This window comes from Nicotiana tomentosiformis, chromosome 8 (assembly GCF_000390325.3).
Source record: "Nicotiana tomentosiformis chromosome 8, ASM39032v3, whole genome shotgun sequence".
Taxonomy (NCBI): domain Eukaryota; kingdom Viridiplantae; phylum Streptophyta; class Magnoliopsida; order Solanales; family Solanaceae; genus Nicotiana; species Nicotiana tomentosiformis.
The window spans coordinates 3,792,124-3,818,058 of NC_090819.1; the positions used below are offsets into that span (position 1 = coordinate 3,792,124).

The 25,935-nt window shown below is 37.0% G+C and overlaps 1 protein-coding gene across 2 annotated transcripts; it reads right to left on the minus strand.

Annotated features, from left to right (window-relative positions):
* Positions 1–20,781: 20,781 nt before the first annotated feature.
* LOC104093903 (uncharacterized) lies at positions 20,782–25,705 on the minus strand. Of its 2 annotated transcripts, none has more exons than XR_685743.4 (4): positions 24,729–25,705; positions 22,719–22,836; positions 21,453–22,627; positions 20,782–21,350 (listed from the first exon to the last, which is right to left on the minus strand). XR_685743.4 is itself a non-coding variant. In XM_009599733.4 (4 exons), exons 1-3 carry the CDS (start codon positions 25,580–25,582, stop codon positions 22,409–22,411), a joined length of 1,191 nt encoding a protein of 396 aa, XP_009598028.1. In that variant the 5' UTR covers positions 25,583–25,705; the 3' UTR covers positions 20,782–21,350; positions 22,372–22,408. The 2 variants fall into 2 exon arrangements, 1 of the variants encoding a protein (XP_009598028.1); XM_009599733.4 differs by having other exon boundaries at positions 22,372–22,627.
* Between the last annotated feature and the right edge of the window lie 230 nt (positions 25,706–25,935).

Consider the following 25,935-nt stretch of genomic DNA (forward strand, 5'->3'; position numbering starts at 1 on the left):
GGAACTCAACCTGTAAGTCTGAATAGCTCTGTGAATCATGAAAATATTTATAATGTCATGCATGTGCGTATAAATGTCATACCATGCATAAGTATATGCGTACATAATATCATCAAGCCTCTGAGGGCATCCTGTCATATCATCTCAGCCACTGTGGGCAAAATCATCAACGTATACCAGCTGATCAGGTGGTGGTCGTTTATAATACCATAACCTTTTCCATATCCCATATACATATAATATACGCGTATATAACGTCATCTGGTCATGAGTCAATGTACATGTATAAATGAATGAAATGCATAAGGAAGTAAATCTATAAGATCTCTCAAAATATCATAAGACCTATGAACAGATGATATGATAGTAGGGCATGTGGGGAATCAAGAATATAGGCAACCATAGTACTTCTAGGAATATAATTAATTGTGAAAGTTGCGTACTTGCTCATTTCTTGCATCATATGGATCATGCCAAAAAGGAAAGAATGGATAGACTTAACATACCTTATCACAATATTTTCAATCACCAAGTTGAACTCGCCTCTTCGTACCTTAATCTACAACAACAATAATAATACTATCATTAAGTTACGAAAGGTGCAACTATCGCACAACGAACGACAAACTTATTTTATATTAAAACGGGCAGCATTTCCCCTATAATCCTTACTTCCTTCAAATTCAAGATAATACCAAACACAACAATATCAACATGCATACATTATTTTCCAACCTTATATACACCACACAATACTACAAAATAGACCAACACACCCCAATCTCTTCATGCACAAAACGACCATCGTTGTAGTGTCAAACGGCCCAAAAATATTATGACGAAAGACCAGCCCACCACCCTGAATTTATGTGGTGTTTCTCACAAACTTACTCCTCCAAAACTCTACAAAATATTAGTAAAACACGCAGCCCAACAGCAACACAAAACAATCCACAAAATAGTCCGCTACAAGTGAATAACTCGAACTCACGGCTTTCGATCACCGTCTCGTGAATTCTAGCTATTAGGAAATGAATTTATCAACCTTCCTTGATATTTAAATACTTAAATACATAAAGTACACATTTTCTTAACTATGAAGTACCTTCCAAAACTCAAACTACAAAGAAAAAGATGGGCGATATAGCGATACTTACGTCGTAGGGATCATTTTAATGTTATCGTTTCTTGATTCCGTGCCCAGGATGATAATCTTGTCTGAAGCTCTTGCAGAGAGCTTAAGAGTAAAGTTAGGGATCTTATTTGGTTGTGTGTTCTGGAAAATTAAATAAAGAAATGAGATAAGGATATAAATATCCATTTTGTTTGAAAAGTCAAAAGGTGCTACTTGGCACCCTAGCATCCGTCCTTCTTCCAGCGCTTATAACCTTTTATCCGGGTGTTGTATGAACAAACGGTTAAGAGCGTTGGAAAATACATTCCAAGACCTTCAATTTGGTATATAATATGTCCCAAAAAGACCTCATATATCACACAAAATATATTTCTCAAAAAGCTCTATTACAAGGCAAATCCTTAGTCGGTTTTTCCGCAACTTTAATCCGATTTTCCCCAAACTTCATATTTTCTATCCAAACATCATATATAGCCATATTATGACTTTAAAATAATTTAAATAATGATTAACAAGTCTCATATTCATTACGTCACCTTGGGATGCACAGGGTGTAACAATCTTCCCCCCTTAGAAACATTCGTCCTCGAATGTTAAACTCCCAGAAATCTATAGAAATTTTGGCAGAGTCTCCTCTATAACGGTATTGCTAACAACCTAAAGGTTGTGATGTCTCAGTCGGATCCTCCTCCGAAAGTGGAAACAAGTGAGGATACCTAGTCTTCATTTCTTCTTCAGCTTCCCAAGTCATCTCCTCCACATTATTGTTAATCCAAAGTACTTCAACCGAAGCTACATCCTTAGTTCTTAATCTCCAAACTTGTCTATCTAGTATAGCAATGAGAGATTCCTCATATGATAGCTGCTCTATAACCTGAACATCGTCAGTTGGAATGACTTTAGAGGGATCTCCAATACACCTACGGAGTATAGACACATGAAATACTGGATGTACAGACTCCAATTTGGAAGGAAAGTCCAACTCATATGTTATTTAGCCTACTCTGCGTATAATCTTATAAGGTCCAATGTACCGAGGGATAAGCTTTCCTTTCTTACCAAATCTTATAGCGCCTTTCATCGGTGATACCTTTAGGAATACCCAGTCGTCTACCTGAAACTCCAAGTCTCGTCATCGATTATTTGCATAGGACTTCTGACGACTCTGTGCTGCTAATAGCCTTTCCCTTATAAGCTTAATCTTCTCAACTGCCCGATGTACCAACTATGGTCCTACTAACTTTGTTTCCCCAATCTCGAACCATCCTACAGGAGACCTACACTTTCGTCCGTAAAGAGCTTTGTATGGAGCCATCTGAATGCTGGAATGATAACTATTATTATATGCAAACTCAATAAGTGGAAGATGATCATCCCAGCTACCCCTGAAGTCCATCACACAAGCCCGTAGCATATCCTCCAGTGTCTGAATAGTACGTTCAGCCTGACCATCTGTCTGGGGATGAAATATTGTACTAAGACTTACTTGAGTCCCCAATCCTTTTTGGAAGGACCTCCAGAAATTAGCTGTAAACTGAGCACCTTTATCTAAGATAATAGATATAGGGATACCATGAAGTCGTACTATCTCCCTAATGTAAAGCCTTGCATAATCCTCTGCTGAGTAAATAGTCCTGATAGATAGAAAATGAGTTGCTTTTGTAAGTCTATCGATAATAACCCATATAGCATCGAACTTACGTTGGGTACGAGGTAAGCCTATGATGAAATCCATATTAATCACTTCCCACTTCCAAGTCAGAATCTCTATAGCCTGTAACAATCCACAAGGTTTCTGATGCTCAACCTTAACCTGCTGACAATTAGGGCACTGAGCAACAAACTCTGCTATATCCTTCTTCATTTCGTCCCACCAGTATATTCCCCTGATATCATGATACATCTTCCTCGCTCCTGGATAAATAGAATAACAAGAATAGTGAGCTTCTCCCATAACCTGCTGGTTCAACCCTGCCACATTAGAACACATAATCGACCTTGATATCTGAAGACTCCATCTCCTGTAATCTCAAATGGTGTATTCTCCTTTTGAGGGGATGTATCTCTGTAACGAGCTAGCACATGATCCTCATACTGGCTTTCCTTCACTTCAGTTACTAAAGAGGATGTTGTCGTGTCTTGAATAGTAACTCCGGTATCACCTGAGTCCAGTAATTGAACTCTAAGACTAGCTAGCTGATGAATCTCATGGGCTATCCCACACTTCTCTGGTTGTAAATATGACAGGTTATCCATAGATATACGGCTGAGGGCATCGGCTACTACATTCGCCTTCCCCGGATGGTATAAAATATCAACGCCATAGTCGTTCAATAGCTCTAACCATCTCATTTGGTGTAAATTCAATTCCTTTTGATTGAAGATATATTGAAGGCTCTAATGAATTGTATAGATATCAACATGAATGTCATACAAATTGTAACGACCCAACCGGTTGTTTCGACTTTTAGAACCCCGTTTCCCTAAATAAAATACCCCGAATGTGTTTTTAATAATTTATGACTTGCGGGGATGGTTGGTTCGGGATTTGGAAGTGTTTGGGTTGAAATCGGAACACTTGGTTCCTTAAGTTAGCCTTAAAAGGGCAAATTTGACTTCGATCAACACTTTGAGAAAACGACCCCGGAATTGGGATTTTAAGGTTCTAGCAGGTTCGTATGTTAATAAGTGAACGAGTTATATTATAAGTGATGTAGGGTCTAAGGAGAGCCCTAAGTCTTAATCAAGTTGGAAATTACATGATAGACTAAAGTTCCAAATACGTACACACAAAAACCTAACTTTGGACGAGCATGCCTATATATATATATATATATATATATAAGGATTTATATGGTAGACAACCTATCAAATGAAAGATCTTCGAGTCTAGTTTCTAACGCTTTCGACAGTTCGTCATTTGGATATTTCTACAAGGACTTATGGACGTTTTAGTAAATGGTGTCCAGCAGGGCAAAACTTGTAATACGAGGTACAACCTGCACAGCTCAAGGTACAACTCGCTGAAGCACCTGTGCCTTTATAAGGCAGTCACGGGCAGCAGCCATTTTGGGGTATTTTCCTGAGCTAGGGATTGGTTCTTTCATGGTGGATTCGACCTTGGGGACTACTTAAGAATACAAGGTGAGTTTTTTGGATATTTTAAGTTAATACCATCCTATTAACACTAGTATTAACATCCTTCAATCTTTGAAATCCCTAGAAATCTTTCAAGTTGTTCAAGAACACCAAATTTCCCAAACATTGGAATTTCAAGGAAAAGCTTCAAGAAGGTAATACTAATACTTCAAGCTCATTTCTTATGAGCCGATGAGAGTAATTCTAATAGTTGTTTCAAGTTGTTATGGTTGGATAATTGATTTCATAAACTCTAGTTCATGGCATGAATAGTGTTCTTGAGAAAATGAGGGAAAGATAAATAGTGTTCTTAGAAATGAAATTAAAGGATGCAATGAACTTATGGAATCATATTCTAGCTTAGTTGAAAGTATTCAACTAAGTAATCACCAAATTGAATGTTTTGGAAATGTTGGTTAAGGAAGACGATGAACAGTAATTTGGCGGTGTTGGAGAATTAATGTAGTATCATTGATGACTTTAAATGGGTATTGAATGATAAGAGTGGAGTTGAATGTGCTAGTAAGTGAACCTATTAGACGATTTGAGCTGGAGGCTTGTAGCCAACTTGAGAGCCATAAATGGATATTGATAAATATTTTTGAGTCATATTTTGATTGTAATTGGGATTGTAATTGTAGATATCAATTTGTTGGTGGCGTATGAGTATTTTACTCAATGTTACGATGTAGGAGGAGGATTAAAAGCTTGTGAATGTTAATAAAGTGAAAGCGAGTTTTGGAGCGTTGGGCATCGGTCGAGTTATTTGAAAGGCTTGGGAGCCGGCTATGGAACTTCGGAGCGAGGTAAGTCTCTTGTCTAATCTTGTGAGGGGAAAATTACCCCATAGGTGACGAGAGATCGTGCGTAGCTACTATTAATGCTAAAGTCCGGGTAGTTTAGGACACAAAGCATGAATTACTTGTGTAAATTGTATTCTTTATTTAATTGAATTATTATTATTATTATTATTATTATTATATATATATATATAAATTGTGAATTGTTAGGAAATATAATAAAGATGAAAATTTCATATGCTTAATTTTCTGTTTAAATTAATTGACTATTTCAAGAAATTGTTCATCCTCCCGAATTTATCTTATAATGAATATACTCTCCTTTCGGAGGTACATAAGAAAATGTCCTCCTTTCTTGTGGAGCGGGCCGAACGCCTCGGCAAGATAGATGCATCTATGGATCGTGCCGCACGTCCCTCTGCAGTGTACACGAAACTCTGGATCGGGCCGTACGACCTCGGCAGAAATAGTGCTTAATAATAATAATAATTACACGATACTTGGACAGTTTATTACAGCTTGTAAAGCTATTTGATAAATTGAAAATTTATTGAAATTGAAAAATTGAATTGCAGCTTGTAAAGCTATTTGATAAATTGGAATTTTTTATTGAAATTGAAGGATTTAATTAATAGATTAGAAATTATTTGAATTGAAGGAATTTAATTAATATATTGAGAATTATTGGAATTGAAGGAATTTAATTACCTCTGCTGGTACAATAAAATTATTGTTAACTCTATGAATCACGCTGATATAAATATTTCTATTTTCATGATTATTTAATATTATTGACCCATAGTGAGTGTCATAGTCGGTCATCTCGTCTCTACCTCTTCGAGATTAGGCTTGATACTTACTGGGTACACGTTATTTTCGTACTCATACTGTACTTGCTGCATATTTTATTGTGTAGGTACATATATGTATAGCGGCCTTGTGGGTGCAGAGGTGTGGCTAATAATTGTGGGGACATAGGTGAGCTGCATTCTATATTACGATCCGCAGCTAATAGAGTCTCCTTCAGAGTTATTATATTTTCCTGTCTAATTTGTATTCTAGACAGATGCTGTATTTTATTTTAATTCCCTAATAAATGCTCATGCACTTGTGACACCGGGTTTTGGAATGATTATGGGTTGCACTGTATTGGAAAATTTTAAAGATATTAGTACGTATTTGGTAAATGTTATCTTCTGCTATTTAATTGAGGGGAACAACTATGACTTCAAAAATATTAAAATGAGAATTTATTTAGTATTTATTGTTGGCTTGTCTGACAGCGGTGTCCGACGCCATCACGACATATAGGTGAAATTGGGTCGTGACAACATGGTATCAGAGCACTAGGTTCACGTAGGTCTCACAAGTCATGAGCAAGTCTAGTAGAGTCTCGCGGATCGGTACGGAGACGTTTGTACTTATCTTCGAGAGGCTACAAGGTTGTTAGGAATACTTCCCTTTTTGATTCCTCATCGTGCGATTCGATTCCTTTGATGCTTATGCCTTCATTTCCTTCCTACTTAATCTTATGCGATGTGAAGAGCTTGTTATATATTGGGGATTGAGGAAATTTTTAATGGTACTACAAATGTAGCACATGATACTTCTCCTTATGTAATTAATTGGGCTATTGTCATCGCCTTACGAAAGGCCGCTCTGTCATTTCAAATTAAGTATCAGTACTACTTAAGGTTTTGAGATTGGGCATTGATTGTTATGACGATTCGTGCGTTGTTATCGCACAGTGTTTATGAAATGGAAAAAAAAATGTCCGTCTATGTGTCTGGGCAGTAAACGACTTGAAAGAAGGTTTTCTCAGTACATGATTCAGAGGTTCCATGTTTTAATTCCAGCGGAGAAAAGGCAATCGGACTATGAATGTTCAAGTTTAGGGTTGATGGAGTAACGAAACTTGATATTTTTGAGTGTGGTAGAGTTCTCAATTTTGATGTGGTGTCATCGCCTTGTAAAATGCGTTAAGGTTCGCCAGTGTTATGATTTTCTTCAACTTGCCTTCACGACAGGGTGTTAGGAATTGGTATAGAGGAAGCAGTCGTTAGAGATCGCGGTGTGAAGTGATTCAGGATCGAAGCAGCATTTCTAGTATTGATGTATCGAGAAGGATGATCGTCAGAAAGGTTTAAAGCTGGTAACGATCTATTGGTTCAAGTGCTACAGAGACGGATTTTGAGTTAAGGTAACAACTGGGCAGCGAAGGATGAGGAAGGACATGTGGAAGGTGCCTTGCGGTGGTTAGGTTCCGAAAATGCCAAGTGTAAGAAAACAAAAGCAGGGTAGTTGCTTAAAGGAGATGGTTGACCAAAGTGGGAGAGTGGCAAGGTAGCACATGGGTTACGTGGTAGGATAATTACATGTCTTGAGGAACATTTGGAGTGATTTGGGATGTAAAATGGACAGTGACTAGGTCTATGGACTTAAGTTGTAATATTAACTGCTATATTGAGGAAGATTGGATACAACAAGAGGGAGTTGCTTGATATGAAGAATGATACAACATGACTTTGGATTGTAATGTATTGTCGCACCTCTAGTTGACGACCATGAGGAGTAAACGGACTGGTGCAACTGGTGAATGAGCTTGGACTCAAGGTGATCTATTGATTTCGTAGTAATTGCAACCAATGCAACGGCGTTGGAATATGTTAGCATGTAATTTCCACATGTGGCTTATCTCATGTGAGCAGGTTAGCGGTCGCGTAGTGTTGACGAAGCTTCTGTGAAGAATTTTACTGGCTACCCGGTAAGAGATTTAATATGTAAATATGGCTAGTGGTTCAGAGTGTTTATTAAAGGTTAATAGAAGAATTTCGAGAAATTTGGCAAGTTGCGTGTGCAGGATTATGCCGACGATGAAGAAAGAATCTCGGTGGATTCCAGAATTTTGTAATTGTAGCTTCAAGCTAAGTGGGAGAGACCCAATGTCTATGATTGGATTCTGTAGTGTCAACTTGTGCGATTTCTGGTTATCGGTGTATTGGTGGGTCATTACGACTAAGGAAAGAAAACATCGCTGGTAATTTGAGCAAAGGAGTTGGGGAATGTGTGCCATATTTGGCCTTATCAATCCATATTCAGGTTTGTGGGAAGACTCAGAGTTTATGCTTCGTGTAGATGTAATGCACAGGGAGAGTGAGACAATCGGGTGTTTCCTTAAGAAAGTGTCCATATGCTAGCAAGGCCTTGGAGTTGATCATGTATGGGAACAAGTCAGAGCAAGTGACTCTCAATAACGGTCCTAGTGGATTCAAAAATTTAAAGTGTGGTGTCTAAGGATCTCGAGTCTGTAGTATGGTTGAGTATCGAGCTTTTGCAGCAGATTATTAAACAAGTCTTGGAGTACTCTACATTATCTTTAGGTTGTGGTGTAGCATTGGAAAAACGGAAGAAAATAACTTTGGATTCATAAAAGAAGTATCAGAATGGGTGTACCAGTTGAAGATGTAAAAAGTGCGCACAAGAAGGGATATGAGATAATTAGTGGGTTTTGAAATAGCGTGGTCTCGTGAAATAAGGTCACTTGGGATGAGTGCAGATTTGAGTTCGTGATATAATGAATGGAGCTATTATTATTTCTAAGGCAAGTTGAGAGTAAATCGAGAAAAAAGAACGGATCGACTAACAATGGTTGAATCGGCACAATAGTGGCAATGATCAGTTCCTTCATTGCATTGAATTATGCATGTGATTTGTGGCGGTACGTGCGAGGCTTGACGACCGCCGTAATTGATTTTATTATGGAGAAATTCAAGTATTATGACATGTTATGTGTAGAGGGATCCCAGAAGAGTTATGGTGGTTTAGACCACTACCTAAGGCCGGTATTTTCTACGGATATGGGAATTTAGCCACGTGTTGCAATGGTTCTCTTGAAATGAGTTAAGAAGAAGGTTTCTATATAATGAAGTGTTTACCCTATTAAGTAGTTCGAGAGTTATGATGAAATTCATGTACTCCTGCGCATTGGCGTGATTAAGTGCACTAAGTAGCATGGGATTCGAAAGTTGAGGATTTAAGATTTCGGTTCGGTGTTGACAAGGATGTTATGAGCTCGGATGAGCAGGAAAGGGATTTAGATGTTTAAAGTAAGATGGTATTATTTTTGGCATCATCTAAGGTCGATGTCAGGTGTAAGGGACCTTGTGTATTGATTTGTGGATTCTTGATATGCTTTACAACATTTTGTGTAACCGGTAGCATGAATGTGCAGACTTGTTACCTGGTGTGGAAGATCGTGGGAGCATGTCTCACGGAAATATTATGTAAGAGTGACGTGTAGTCACTTGATTGAGTCAATATTGAAACCAAGTATGAATATTGTGGTAATATCGCTGATTCGAGAATTTATGCCTGGAGGGCGCTTGGTTCATTTGGTTGTGGACTGTGAAAGTTTGTTCCGATTATGACAGTTATTCTTGTGTGTTATGGGAAAAAGGGTTATTATGGATCCTTGAAAGGTTATTAGCCTAGACCTCAGAATCGTCTTGAGGTCTTTGGATGGATTTAAATATGAATACGGGCTCTATATCAGGCCGGATGTGTTCATTTCAGCATAAAAGCTCCCTATGGAGGAGTATTCGGATATTGGATGTCGTTTCATCGTCGGTTATTTCACGTAATACTATATTGTGCCGTGTGAGTTATGAAACGTCTTGATAAATTTCTTATGCGTTGAGGTTCCGCAGAGCGATGGTGTTATGTGAGCAGGATGGCTCTCGGGATTCAGATTATATGTCACACCTTAGTTGTGCTTGAGTTTTGTAGCGTATGTCGATATCGGTCCTTCCAGGGATGGTATTATGCACTTAGCGTGCTTGTATCCGATATTCGGATATTTTGTAGTAATGAGCATTCTAGCTCGGTAAGTATTTCCTTATAGATTCTTTATGTGTGGATCGGGTGGCACGCCGCCACGGGTATGTTGTTTGGATCGGGTGGCACGCCGCCACGGGTATGTTGTTTGGATCGGGTTGCACGCCGCAACAGTGTGATGTTGAGTACAGTCCCCTATATTCTATTTTGTATGTTTTGTGTCCCATTTTCTGAGGAAGGTTCATAACACTTTTTCAGTTGTCTAATTAGTCACGTGGGTCGAGAAATCCTTTCCAGAGTTCGTGTTTCTTATGTATCGTAATCGAGTTCGTAGCTTATTAGCTCATTGTGGTGTCATATTAGGCTTTTTGATCGTGTCTGAGGTAGTTTATTGCCTGAGCAGCTTATACTTGGTGAGACGAGATTATTGGATTCGGGATTAGTGCGATCAGATTATATGAAGTGTAATAAAGAGCAAATACCATTATTTGGTTATAATGAGGCAATGATTTTTGTCAGAAGGAGAAACTCAATAATTGTTGACTCGGCAGTTGGTTATGAATTTCTACACATTTCTTCCATCGTGGAAGCATTTCAAGAGTTGGAACAGGACTTATATGTATCATGAGGTGTGTTGAGAATATCAGATTAGTGGAATTTTAGCTATTGTTATCGGAAGATGTTATTATAGTCTTGTGAATGATGCAGTGCATGGTCTAAATTCAACAAAGGTATGCAACCCTGTATTGGTGCATCGTGTAATGATAGATACGACATTCATAGGTTGGAAACAGACATGGTGGAGAATTCTGGATGTTAAAATTGGGCTCTAAGGCTTATTTGCCTAAATAAAGGGGAGACTTTTCAGATTGGCTCGAGTTAATGTGCTCAACTGGGTGTGGTAGCACGGGTAGGTGCACGAGGTGTTAAAAAATGATTTTGGATAACTCCGGAATACTCCTTAGCACGTTCGAGGACGAACGTATATTTAAGTGGGAGAGAACGTAACGACCCAACCGGTCGTTTCGACTTTTAGAACCCTGTTTCCCTAAATAAAATACCCCGAATGTGTTTTTAATGATTTATGACTTGCGGGGATGGTTGGTTCAGGATTTGGAAGTGTTTGAGTTGAAATCGGAACACTAGGTTTCTTAAGTTAGCCTTAAAAGGGCAAATTTGACTTCAGTCAACACTTTGAGAAAACGACCCCGGAATTGGGATTCTAAGGTTCTAGCAGGTTCGTATGTTAATAAGTGAACGAGTTATATTATAAGTGATGTAGGGTCTAAGGAGAGCCCTAAGTCTTAATCAAGTTGGAAATTACATGATAGACTAAAGTTTCAAATAAGTACACACAAAAACCTAACTTTGGACGAGCATGCCTATATATATATATATATATATATATATATATATATATAAGCATGCCTATATATATATATAAGGAGTTATATGGTGGACAACCTATCAAATGAAAGATCTTCGAGTCTAGTTTCTAACGCTTTCGACCGTTCGTCATTTGGATATTTCTACAAGGACTTATGGACGTTTTAGTAAATGGTGTCCAGCAGGGCAAAACTTGTAATACGAGGTACAACTTGCACAGCGCAAGGTACAACTCGCTGAAGCACCTGTGCCTTTATAAGGCAGTCACGGGCAGCAGCCATTTTGGGGTATTTTCCTGAGCTAGGGATTGGTTCTTTCATGGTGGATTCGACCTTGGGGACTACTTAAGAATACAAGGTGAGTTTTTTTTTAGATATTTTAAGTTAATAACATCCTATTAACACTTCCCTAGAAATCTTTCAAGTTGTTCAAGAACACCAAATTTCCCAAACATTGGAATTTCAAGGAAAAGCTTCAAGAAGGTAATACTAATACTTCAAGCTCATTTCTTATGAGCCGATGAGAGTAATTCTAATAGTTGTTTCAAGTTGTTATGATTGGATAATTGATTTCATAAACTCTAGTTCATGGCATGAATAGTGTTCTTGAGAAAATGAGGGAAAGATAAATAGTGTTCTTAGAAATGAAATTAAAGGATGAAATAAACTTATGGAATCATATTCTAGCTTAGTTGAAAGTATTCAACTAAGTAATCACCAAATTGAATGTTTTGGAAATGTTGGTTAAGGAAGACGATGAACAGTAATTTGGCGGTGTTGGAGAATTAATGTAGTATCATTGATGACTTTAAATGGGTATTGAATGATAAGAGTGGAGTTGAATGTGCTAGTAAGTGAACCTATTAGACGATTTGAGCTGGAGGCTTGTAGCCAACTTGAGAGCCATAAATGGATATTGATAAATATTTTTGAGTCATATTTTGATTGTAATTGGGATTGTAATTGTAGATATCAATTTGTTGGTGGCGTATGAGTATTTTACTCAATGTTACGATGTAGGAGGAGGATTAAAAGCTTGTGAATGTTAATAAAGTGAAAGCGAGTTTTGGAGCGTTGGGCATCGGTCGAGTTATTTGAAAGGCTTGGGAGCCGGCTATGGAACTTCGGAGCGAGGTAAGTCTCTTGTCTAATCTTGTGAGGGGAAAATTACCCCATAGGTGATTAAATTAATAATGGTTGTTAATTGTGGTGGCTACGTACGCACGAGGTGACGAGAGTCCGTACGTAGCTACTATTAATGCTAAAGTCCGGGTAGTTTAGGACACAAAGCATGAATTACTTGTGTAAATTGTATTCTTTATTTAATTAAATTATTTGATATATAAATTGTGAATTGTTAGTAAATATAATAAAGATGAAAATCTCATATATATATATATAAATTGTGAATTGTTAGGAAATATAATAAAGATGAAAATTTCATATGCTTAATTTTCTGTTTAAATTAATTGACTGTTTCAAGAAATTGTTCATCCTCCCGAATTTATCTTATAATGAATATACTCTCCTTTCGGAGGTACATAAGAAAATGTCCTCCTTTCTTGTGGAGCGGGCCGAACGCCTCGGCAAGATAGATGCATCTATGGATCGTGCCGCACGTCCCTCGGCAGTGTACACGAAACTCTGGATCGGGTCGTACGACCTCGGCAGAAATCGTGCTTAATAATAATAATAATTACACGATACTTGGACAGTTTATTACAGCTTGTAAAGCTATTTGATAAATTGAAAATTTATTAAAATTGAAAAATTGAATTGCAGCTTGTAAAGCTATTTGATAAATTGAAATTTTTATTGAAATTGAAGGATTTAATTAATAGATTAGAAATTATTTGAATTGAAGGAATTTAATTAATATATTGAGAATTATTGGAATTGAAGGAATTTAATTACTTCTACTGGTACAATAAAATTATTGTTAACTCTGTGAATCACGCTGATATAAATATTTCTATTTTCATGATTATTTAATATTATTGACCCATAGTGAGTGTCATAGTCGGTCATCTCGTCTCTACCTCTTTGAGATTAGGCTTGATACTTACTGGGTACACGTTATTTTCGTACTCATACTGCACTTGCTGCATATTTTATTGTGTAGGTACATATATGTATAGCGGCCTTGTGGGCGCAGAGGTGTGGCTAATAATTGTGGGGACATAGGTGAGCTGCATTCTATATTACGATCCGCAGCTAATAGAGTCTCCTTCAGAGTTATTATATTTTCCTGTCTAATTTGTATTCTAGACAGATGTTGTATTTTATTTTAATTCCCTAATAAATGCTCATGCACTTGTGACACCGGGTTTTGGAATGATTATGGGTTGCACTGTATTGAATTTTTTTTAAAGATATTAGTACGTATTTGGTAAATGTTATCTTCTGCTATTTAATTGAGGGGAACAACTATGACAGCGGTGTCCGACGCCATCACGACCTATAGGTGAAATTGGGTCGTGACACAAATAGTGCCTCTACATCTTTAGTGCATGAATCACCGCGGCTAACTCTAAATCGTGGGTCAGATAATTCTTCTCGTGCTTTCTTAGTTGTCTTTAAATATAAGCAATTACTTTTCATGGTCGTTCTGCCACTTGTTGCATAAATACATGGCTTATCTCATTGCCCACAAATACTGGAATTTCCTATAACTCATATGATCTCAAATATCATCTTTTGATTTTTTTTCCCGTTCATTAGTCACGATAGGTGCCACTTTCTTATGGAGTGCATACAATGTTATTGTGAGACTGTTGTTACAAGACCATTTCTTCCTTATGTCACTATGCTTAAGTTGAAGCCTTCTTCCTTATTCCCTCAGCTAGTCTTTCTTTGTAGTACTTAAGAGAGACCCTTTAACTTCTGTAAAGCTGCGAGCTTATTATATCGTATACCCGAAAGAATTTTTGATGTTCTTACTCACCTATAATTATCCTTAATTACTTACCTCCGTGCCTTTGTGCTCGTAAGGTTGATTCTGAATTGAAATTTTTGACTGTCTTCTCAGTGGCACAGTTTTTTTTTCGTAACATTTATACGGTACCTTTAACAACCCCAATTCCTATATGAATATTTCTCAAGGATTACGATGTCATCATATTTGCGAGACTGAATTCCTTACGTTGGGTTTCACTATGTTTATCTTGCACACCCTGCTGATTTGTCTGTATCCTCTTGTTTAGCCATGGCTAGGCTTTTCTTGAATCAACTACTAACTACACGTTAGTCCATTCTCATATATATATTTTGCGTAATCTCTCTTAGGTTATATATTTTGTCTTAACTTACCCCGCACACTGGCTCCTTATGTATCCAGTGTTCACTTGCACTTATTTATCAATAATATCTAGTGATGGAACCCTTACTGCCTCTCCCCGTCGTCATGCTTACATTATGTTCTGGTGTCGTATTATATCCATAGGATCTGAATAAATTCAATCTCATTTCTTTCGCCTTTCTACCACATTCTTCCTTTACTATTCCATAGTTACCTGAACCACATAACTCCGACTTAATACCATATCACACCATCTTCATCCTTTAGGGGAGTACTAACATTTAATGCTATAAAGATTTACCTATAAATGTTTCACCTCTTCATATTTGACGTCTTTTCACATCTTCACAGACTCTTACTTGCCTTGTGGTAACCCTTCTGTACCATGAATAATTTAATTTCTTACGGACGAAGGTGACACCTAGTGTAACTGACACACTTAGTCCCTTAAGCTTAACTCTGCTCACAATGCTTGTTTTAGAGAAGCGTCTTCCTCAATGAACTTTAAAGGTTATTCTTCTATTGTCCATTCAATTATCGCCGGAACGCGATCTCTGAAATTCTCACGATGTCAACTATTATCAAATCCTCCAGTCTCGAATTCATGTTCAATTTATCTTATTCACTAGCCCATACTAATTTCCATTACTCTGGGGGTCTAACTTTTCCTTCTGGTAATCACATTAGAGTCATCAACTCATTTCTCGAAATGAGGATATGACTTTATGTCTTATACTCTTCTATTGTTTCCATGCATGTCTCCTCTTATCTTTTCCTTCACTTGACTATAGACTCTGTCGTCGTGTCATATTTTGATTTGCCGTTTTCATCCATTTATCACATCTTACTCTTGATGCTTCATTTACTCTCTTCTTATTCTCCTGCTAATATTTTTGTCTATCATTTTATTCTAAAAACTTCTTCAAAAGATTCTTTCACTTTAAGCCCCCTTGATTCAACTCACTGACTCTTCGGGTCGCCTAACACTCTCTCTTTACTAGGGACGAGAGCCATACAAAGGTAACTATTTATCCCTTCTAGGATTCCAATGCCAGTCTTCTGAAATTTCTGAACATTCTAGTATTCATATCTGATTATACTATTCTAGAGTACACCATCTGGGTGTCTCACAGGGAGAACCATTACCACGTTTGCAATATCCCTCAGAAATGTGAGCTAATGATAACAATCCATCCACAATTTTGGGTTACTCTAACCCCAGCTGGATCCTGATATCCCATCATTCTCTTAAATTATATTTGTTAGCTCCCATAGGGCATAATTGAGATGGGTGTTGTCAAGTGAATATATCTTTGTTATTGTTGAAAGTAACTCAGAATGCTTATATTTCTCTGCCTGAATTGTAAATACAGATAATCTTCACTAACTGGGTACCTCGTATCCTTCTTCACCTAGCTTCTTTTACTTGTTGAAACTTATATCTACCTTCTGATTCTCTCGTTGCTTTTTACCATAGGGGTAGATAGATATTTATGCCTTAGGGCTCCTTATCAAGAGGCTCACACGCCGTAGTACACATATATCTACTGAATGCCTTACATTTACTCATCATAAGCATGACGCAAAATCGAGTTCTTCTGACTCAACTCTTCCACAGCCGCATTCAATCTCTTACCAATTGTCTTTCTGGATGTAGATGTCGTTGTATAACGAATAAAATAGAATTTAGGAATTTGAATTTTTTACAACTGAGCTCTACCACACGATCTAGAGTAAGAAGAAAGAGTGACAGTCCTAAATGCCATGTCGTCTCCTGCTTATAAGTGTGGTGCACAACACACCCATAAACATGACTCTACTAGACACAACTTGTAGACTCCCTAGGACAGAACTGCTCTGATACCACTTTTGTCACGACCCAAACAGCAGGGCCGCGACGAGCACCTGGTGCCTTACACAACCAAGTACCAATGTAACATATCCTTCTTATCATACCATCATAGGTAAGTTGGCCAGAAGGGCCATCATGAGATAACGAGAATAAAACATAAGGGAATACTAGACGTAGGACGACCCAACATGATATAGAAACTTATACATGTAACATACGGGCATATAAGGCCGACATGATCATTTGTATACTCAAGACATAGACCGATAAGGCCATACAAGTATCCATATACATGTCATATGTCTACAAGCCTCTAAGAGTACATAAATATCATAAAGGTCGATATCGGGCCCCGCCAAACTAATCAATACATATTCAAATCATACTGACCAAATAGGCAACTCCGGAGCAAGTGGAGTGCACAAACGCCTTCCGCTGAGCTAATAACCTACTAGGAGAACTCTCAACCTGTCTATCGGGACCTGCGGGCATGAAACGCAGCATCCCCAGACAAAAGGGACGTCAGCACAAATAAAGTACCGAGTATGTAAGGCATGAAAGAAACATGGAGTAAGGAACTCAACCTGTAAGTCTGAATAACTATGTGAATCATGAAAATATTTATAATGTCATGCATGTGCGTATAAATGTCATACCATGCATAAGTATATGCGTACATAATATCATCAAGCCTTTGAGGGCATCCCATCATATCATCTCAGCCACTGTGGGCGAAATCATCAACGTATACCAGCTGATTAGGTGGTGGTGCGTATATAACGCCATAACCTTTTTCATATCCCATATTATATAATATACGCGTATATAATGCCATATGGTCATGGGTCAATATACATGTATAAATGAATGCAATGCATAAGGAAGTAAATCTATAAGATCTCTCGGAATATCATAAGACCCATGAACAGACGATATGATATTAGAGCATATGGGGAATCAAGAACATAGGCAACCCTAGTACTTCTAGGAATAGAATTATTTGTGAAAGTTGCGTACTTGCTCATTTCTTGCATCATATAGATCATGCCAAAAAGGAAAGAATGAATAGCCTTAACATACCTTATCATAATATTTCCAATCACCAAGTTGAACTCGACTCTTCGTACTTTAATCTACAACAACAATAATAATACTATCATTAAGTTACGAAAGGTACAACTATCGCACAACGAACGACAAACTTATTTTGTATTAAAATGGGCAGCATCTTCCCTATAATCCTTACTTCCTCCAAATTCAAGATAACACAAAACACAACAATATCAACATGTATAAATTATTTTTCAACTTTATATACACCACAAAATACTACAAAACAGCCCAACACACCCCAATCTCTTCATACACAAAACGACCACCGTAGTAGTGTCAAACGGCCCGAACATGTTATGATGAAAGACCAGCCCACCACCCTAAATTTATGTGGTGTTTCTCCACAACCTTACTCCTCCAAAACTCCACAAAACAGTAGTAAAATACGCAGCCCAATATCAACAAAAAACAATCCACAAAACAGTCCGCTACAAGTGAATAACTCGAACTCACGGCTTCTGATCACCGTCCCGTGAGTTCTAGCTATTAGAAAACGAATTTATCAACCTTCCTTGATATTTAAACACTTAAATACAGAAAGTACACGTTTTCTTAACTATGAAGTACCTTCCAAAACTCAAACTACAAAAAAAAAAAAAAGAGAGGCGATATAGCGATACTTACGTCGTAGGGATCATTTTAATGTTATCGTTTCTTGATTCCGCGCCTGGGATGATAATCTTGTTTAAAGCTCTTGCAGAGAGCTTAAGAGTAAATTTAGGGGTCTTATTTGGTTATGTGTTCTGGAAAATTGAAGAAAGAAACAAGATAAGGATATAAATATCCATTTTGTTTGAAAAGTCAAAAGGTGCTACTTGGCACCCTAGCATCCGTCCTTCTTCCAACGCTTATAACCTTTTATCCGGGTATCGTATGAACAAACGGTTAAGAGCGTTGGAAACTACATTCCAAGACCTTCAATTTGGTATATAATATGTCCCAAAAAGATCTCATATAACACACAAAATGTATTTCTCAAAAAACTCTATTACAAGGCAAATCCTTAGTCGGTTTTTCCGTAACTTTAATCCGATTTTTCCCAAACTTCATATTTTCTATCCAAACATCATATATAGAAATATTTTGACCTTAAAATTATTTAAATAATGATTAACAAGTCTCATATTCATTACGTCACCATGGGACGCACAGGGTGTAACAACCCGGGTTAAGTTTTGTTGCCCACCTTCCTCATCAGCACCCCATGTAATAGGGTGATTATCTACCATGTGCCTACGAAGTTGACCCGTTCCCCCTGCCTTACCTCCGGTCTCATGTTTATAAACTTTCTTAAAAATTTGACATCTTACATAATTTTTATCTTCTTCTAGTCTTTCAAAAAAATTCCAACAGTTACTTCTTAATCTTCGATTCCTCTTAATAGGGAGGGGAGGCCTACCTGTATTACCACGACCTCCACCCCTAGTATTTTGAGTTTGACTAGCATTACCAAGTGTAGCTGGTGGTGTTTCAAGATTATCAGGTGATTGAATATCATCTAAATTATCATCTATACCATAATTTTCTTGAAGTTGCTCATAATCTACATTTAAATTTTTAGGTGAACTTTCATAAATATGTGTAAAGCTACTAGAAGAACTAGCACCACCTCTTGATTTTTTAGAAGTTTTACTCTTACTACTACTACCCCTACCAGTACACGTTTTTTTGGCTGCTCTAAATATATCCATTATGTAAATTAAATTAAAAAACTAAATTAATAATTCTAAATAATAAAATAAAAATATACACCAAAGAAGAGAAAGAGATGGAACGAGTGTACCGGGATTCCGGATGCCGCACTAAATTTGATATCAAACTTCAGTTGATAGACTGATACTTGATATTTGATGATATTGAATATTGATACCACACTTCACTTGAATATTTGATATTTGATCATTATAATTTTGTAGTGACTAAAGTAAATATTTGATGAAACTTGAAATAATAAGTAGTTGAGAATTTTAGAGCAATAAGCAATATTGTTAAGAGAGAATTGAGAGAGAATTAGAGTAGTAAGAGAGCAAATTGTGAGAAAAAAATGAAGAAGAAGGGGGGTTATTTATAGTTTTTAAAAGGTTAAAATTATAATTTATCAATTATTAGCGGTGGGGGCTGTTTTCTTAAGGGGGTAGGCCGCCATTTTTGCAAAAAATGGTCGTTGCCCAACGGTCATTTTTGAATTTGACTGTTGGCAACGGTCAAAAAATTAAAAAAAAATTACAACGGTAACCGGGCTGGACCGGGTTGTAGCCCGGTAAAAACCCAGTAAAGGGTAACCGGGCTAACCGGGTTCCTGGGCACCGGTTACCAAAATATGTTCGTTCCCACCCGGCTCCCCCCAACCCGTCCCACCCCCTAGCGTACCAGGCTGAACCGGGTCGAATCGGGCGGTGATTGGGCTGGCCCGGCCCGATTAACATGCTTAATTTGGATTAAGGAGACTAATTGGTAAAATGTTTTACAATGAGTATAGTTTAAAAAAGTAATTACCTTTACTTTCTCAGATTACAAATCCATCCTTACAAGAAACACTTATTTCAAATTTATAATTGTTTAAAATTTATAAAAAAAATTGAATCCCTTTTCTCTTTTTGCAATTATCACACGTTATTTCAATGCATCTCTTTGTAGTAAAGATCAGGAACCTTATTATTTTCCTCACACATGCCTTTATGAAGTAAAAACTGATTGGTGGAAAATGATACAAAATTTTAACGTTGATCTAAATTTATTTTATGTACTCCCACTGTTTCAGAAAGAACAACCGAAGTCTAAGTTGGATGATCAACGTATTTAACTTTTCAGTGTGAATTCAAATATTAATATTTGTTATTTTAAAAAAATAAAATTTACATATATTAGACCTATCCAAAGGGTATGATAAGTTGCAGTATTTAGTAGTAAGAGATATTTAGAAGATGCTTAGAAAATTATAGTTAAAAGAAAAATTGTTGGACTCTCTATGTAGAAAATTATAGTTAAAAGAAAAACTGTTGGCGTAACTGGTAAAGTTGTTGCCATGTGACCAGGAGGTCACGGGTTTAAGCCGTGTAAATAATCTATGCGTACTATAGACCCTTGTGATCCGGCCCTTCCCGGGATCCCGCGCATAGCGGAAACTTAGTGCACCGGACTACCCTTTCTCTATATCATAAGTCATATCCATATCACTGCATTTTTTTTTGTTGCAGTAATGATGCTTAAATTAGTTGGATTTCAAATGAGTCTAGTGGTAGGAATTTTCATATATTACCAAATTCACAAACTAGCTTTACTTTAAGACAATTTAAAGAAAAGGCTTACAAGACTCTGCACACAATCTTGATTAGGTTTGATGTCCTTTGAGTTCACTAAGTTTTCAAATGTGCCAAAATAGTCCTATTTCTCTGTCCCCATTACATCTTCTCCCGAGTTTTTTTTCTTTTCAAAATATACATAATAGTGGTGTTCTGCCAGCTTGGACAGTCGTGTTCCACTAGGTACTTGTTATCTAGTATAGCATAAGTACTAGCTAACTTTATTCACCAACGCTTAGACAAATGTGAAGAAATTACCAATAATTTCCACTCATTTCGTTGACCGTTAAACCACGCCAGTTGATGCATATCTTCTACTGTAATTGGGGGTCTCTCCTTCCCCGATTACTACCTTCGCGTCTCTAACAAATGAGTGGAATGCTTGTCTGCAGATGGCAAAGTGACAGCCAATTCAAGCTATCCAAACATGCTGATATTCAAATGCCAGCCGCTACGCTTTGTTCAGACAGCAGCCAAAAGCATCCCTCTTGTCACTGGATTTCAACCAAAAGTGCAGAATCTAAGTTTTTTTCAGTGTTTCCCCAGAAGGTATAGCTTTTAAGCATTTATAGAGAAAAAACAGAGTTACCAGGTACCTATATTGACAGGAGAGAACAGGTACGCGGTGAATGGTCGAGGTGCGTACAAAATAGCCCGGATAACACCGTCAAAACAAAATAAAAGGACATAAAAAAAAGTCATGACAGTTTTCTCAGTATATGTTTTCATCAAAATGATCCATTGTAAGCCTGTAAAAGTAAAACAAATTTCTAACAAAGGAAGGTTTAATGCTAATCACTCCGTTTATTCTGTCTCAAAAACCTCGAGATGGACTCTATTTACTTACAATGTATTTATAAATCGTTCATATATTAGGGAACTGCCACTTAGTTTTGGCATGGAATATTGACATGCTTTCTCCATCAGTTTATTCCTATTGCTGATCACGCAAAAAGAGGCCAAATTGTCATCTACTACTTATAATAGAAATTAACACAATGGTGAAGCATCTACAAACGTTCAAGCAATTATTCCAGGTTCAAAATAGATAAGTAATTGTTACAACAACATATAATCCCACATAGTGGGGTCTGGGGAGGGTAGTGTGTACGCATACCTTACCCCTACCTTGTGGAGATAGAGAGGTTGTTTCTAATAGACCCTCGAATGAGGAAAGCATAAGCACCACATTAATGGAAAAAAAAACAAGAAGGGACCTGAAAAGAAAAATTGTTACTATTGTATATTCAATGAGAGACCTTTTGATATACTTCCTGCAAACGCAAATATTTGACTTCGTTACACTTCGGTTTTCAGTTGACCGTCATAATACATTTTCTGTAAGGCTGAATGCAGTCTTGTTAAAAATGTTGGCCCTTAGATCAAGGAAAATTCATGCTTTTCAAGAATATTTGACTTTGTTACACTTCGTAAAATAAGCACGACATAATATAGTGCGACCAGGCATAGAACTAGCAAGACCAGGATATAGCACATCATCAACAATTAGACTACCTGTACGCTGATCAACTCGTCTGATTCTGAAGAAGTGCTAAGACACAGTTTGACTAAGTCTCACAATGTCCTTCAGCAATCGACTGACAGAAGCCTTTATTTCATCTGGTATTACTAACTGCGGTGGGACTGACTCCAACGCATACAAAGTAATAACCCTCATTACAACAGCCAAGTGTAAATTAGTCATATCGCCTTTCCACACACTCTGATTCACAAACTTGCATGACGCTTTTAAGGCACATTTGCTGCATACCTGAAATAAGCACGTAACATTTCAGCACATACGGGGAATAGGGAAGAAGGCGGGAAGAATTTTGAGAATATCCAAGGAAAAAGAGAGTTACATTGTCTTCTTGAATTCTGAAATATGTACGCAACCTCTTAGCAGAAAAAACAGTCTTCTTTGCAATGGAAGGGCAACCAAAAAGGGCCACCTTTTTCAAGTCACTGCCAGACAACCATCTGAACAACCAAATCAATAGATTAAGGATCTGAATGAAGAAAGCTAGGGGATATAAAGTAGTATTTAAACCAAAAGAAGAAAAATGTCTGAACAAACATCATAACTCAATACCTCTTGAAGTTTGAACCAAAAAGAAAAATGACCATAATGTGTGTAACATACTCTCACACACGTTACTTATCAAACAAGAAAAACACTCACACATGTTAAGTGAGAAAAAAAACACCCCAACAGTACACTAACTTTCCCCGTTTATATTCACTTGCATCAAGCATTTCCCCTGATATTTTGTTTCTGGATAGTTAGTGCGATGGTAATAAATAAAAAACGAAATAAGAACATGAAACTGGTGGGGGCCAACGAGCACTTCGCCTAGGTTAAGGTCAAGGCCCTAAGACCAAATTGTCAAATTAAAGTCTCATTTGATTCTTGTACATCTATATTTTGATATCGTCTCATTATTACTTTTCCTTTGATAACTCTTCTTTATGTATTAATCTCCTCCTTACCTTTCTCCCTATTTCTCCCTATTACTATGATAACAAGCTTTTTGTCACTATCTACTAAGTAATAACCACTAGACAAGAAAAGGAAAGAAAAACAAAAGGACTAAAAAGGAAACATGTGCACATCTGAAATTAAAATTCAGTGAAACCAGTCCAGATCCCATGACAATAAAAAATTTATAAGTCCTACACTCCTGGAATTGATAGATTTGTCTTTGAAATTGCTCATTGTCATGTTCTATAAGGTAATCAGAATCTGATCTCTTCAATCCCACCTAGATATCCTTAGTCTAAACTGGCTAACACTGAGCTTACCGGCTTAGTTTGTAATTGTACAGAAATGGAATTTTCACTTTTAATTAATAGTAAACAGATCATTTATTGAAAAGTTCAGCATGAAGAAAGCTTAAAAAGATTTTTCACCTTGAATTTTACTGGAAACACAAATTCCATATGTTGATAGCTTGCTTTAAAAAGGTTACCTTGAAAGTAGTCCTAGTTGGAAATCCTACAACGGAAAGCATAGTGCAATACAGATTGGTCTATGTTGAACCACTGTGTTTATTCTCAACAATTGGCAGAGAATTAGGTGTATACAATTTGTCGTAGAGAGCATGTGAGGAACACAAGAATCAAAATATGAGTGCAAGATTTGGAAGGTGGAGGAGTCAGCATTTATAACTGAAGAGACCTCCGGTACATTGTAAAACAGCATTTTGTAGGGGATAATACAGAGTAAGGAATTCTAACATACGCAATTAGCATTATTAGAGCAGTGAAGTAAATTGAGCAGAGAGAAGAGATGATTCTTCCACTAGACACTGTCCCCTAAAGCCTTCTGTATTCTTAAGGCTATTATATCTGCTAAAGATTTATGCTAGACAATTTTCTCTATAAAGGGAGGCATTCTTAGCTGTTCAATATAGGACAGCTGCGTAAGATGAATTCTTATATGTTGGACAATGTGATGATTCTTAGAGCATTTTCTCTCCTTTTCCTTTTCCGCACATGTAGAAGAAGCTGGGGCAGGGATAAAACGTTCTACTAATCGTATCGCTTAAGTCGGCAAACATCTATGACTCTTTGCATTTTATGATGAGAAGTGCTGAAGTCTGCCGACATTTTCCTACACTTGAGATATCCGAAAGAATGACATATTTCTAAACACTGCAACATAAGCAATGTTTCAGTTTACAAAAACTATTGTTTTCCCCACTAATTAGCAAACTGAATTCTGTCAAAGATGTTATTCTTGAAATATTTTGGTTGATCAAAAAAACACAAATTAGAAAATGATAAACTTCAATAAACAAACATAACTGGCAGAAAACTAATCGCAATCAATATGGAAAAACGGGTAAATGTAACTAAAGTTTGATTCTTACTTAGCAATCTCTTGGTGATCTCTACCAAACTGCTCAGCTGCGTACTTTACAAAATCGCGGGCATAGCTATTCTCAAAACAAGTAATGTCAAACCTCTTCCTAGGCAAAAAGTTTGAATCTTTAAAGTACCCTTCATTGTATAAATGTGTCACAAACATCACCATATCAGGTGAAAGTTCTTTGTACACATTATGATCCTCCATAGTCAACGGCGTTGACTTTCTTGATTTTACACTCTTATTCTCCTTCTCATTCACAAATAATTCATGTAAAGTTTTGCTCTTTCCCTCATTTTCACACACCCAATTACCACTTCTAGCCTCCACAGTCAACGGCGTTGACTTACTTGATTTTACATTCTTACCCTCCTCATTCACAAATAATTCATGCAAATTTGTCCTCTTTCCCTCATTTTCACACACCCCATTACCAATTTTATCATCCTCCTCCTTCCTATTAGCTTTTTCATTTTTCTTCTTCTCAAGCAAAATCCTCACTTCTTCCTCCAAGTTTCTTAATTTACACTTCAGCACCTTGATTTCGCTTTCGGTTTCAGTTTCATCCTCACTTTTTTCTGATTGTTCAGACTTTTCTAAGAGTCCAACAGCTTCTTGAAAGAAAACACCCAATGGTTTTTTGTGTTTCTTTTTGGATACAATTTCTGAATTGGTTGATTCTTTCTGTTGAGACTGAGCTGAAACGGAAAAGGGTCTCAAAAGAGATGATGAAAATTGTGCAGATTGATATGGGGTTGAAGAGTTCAATATTGTTGAGGCTATAGGGTTTAAGGGAGGTTTATGGAGTTGAAGAATTTGTAAGAAGTACCAAGAATTGAATTTTCTGACGAATATCATTTGTGGGTTCTGGTTATTTGGTCAGTGTCAGTGAACTATGGATGGGCAGTGAGGGAAGAGGGGTTTCTACCATTAGAGGGGTTTTAGCAGTAAAACGACTATGGCTAGCAAATGCCGACTCTCGTTTGCGTCTTAGTTGGGCTTTGGTTTCTTTAACGTAAAAATAGAAAGTACTAGTCAGTTTTCGGACTGGTAATTAAAAAATAGCCAGTATTTTTAAAGTTATTAAAAAATAGTTACTATTTTGCTGCAACACAAAAAATTTTAGCATAATATACTGGAGATTTTATGAACTTCATGCTGGAACTCTAGCACATAAAAAGTTCCAACATAATATACTGGAGATTAAAGCA

What these genes read in the sequence shown, in the direction of transcription:
- LOC104093903 (XM_009599733.4), bottom strand. Translation starts at nt 25,582, where the DNA reads ATGATATTCGTCAGAAAATTCAATTCTTGGTACTTCTTACAAATTCTT. An exon ending in GATCACCAAGAGATTGCTAA is followed by an intron (nt 22,837 to 24,728) that starts GTAAGAATCAAA and finishes TTGGTTGTTCAG; the next exon opens with ATGGTTGTCTGGCAGTGACT. An exon ending in TCAGAATTCAAGAAGACAAT is followed by an intron (nt 22,628 to 22,718) that starts GTAACTCTCTTT and finishes TGCTTATTTCAG; the next exon opens with GTATGCAGCAAATGTGCCTT.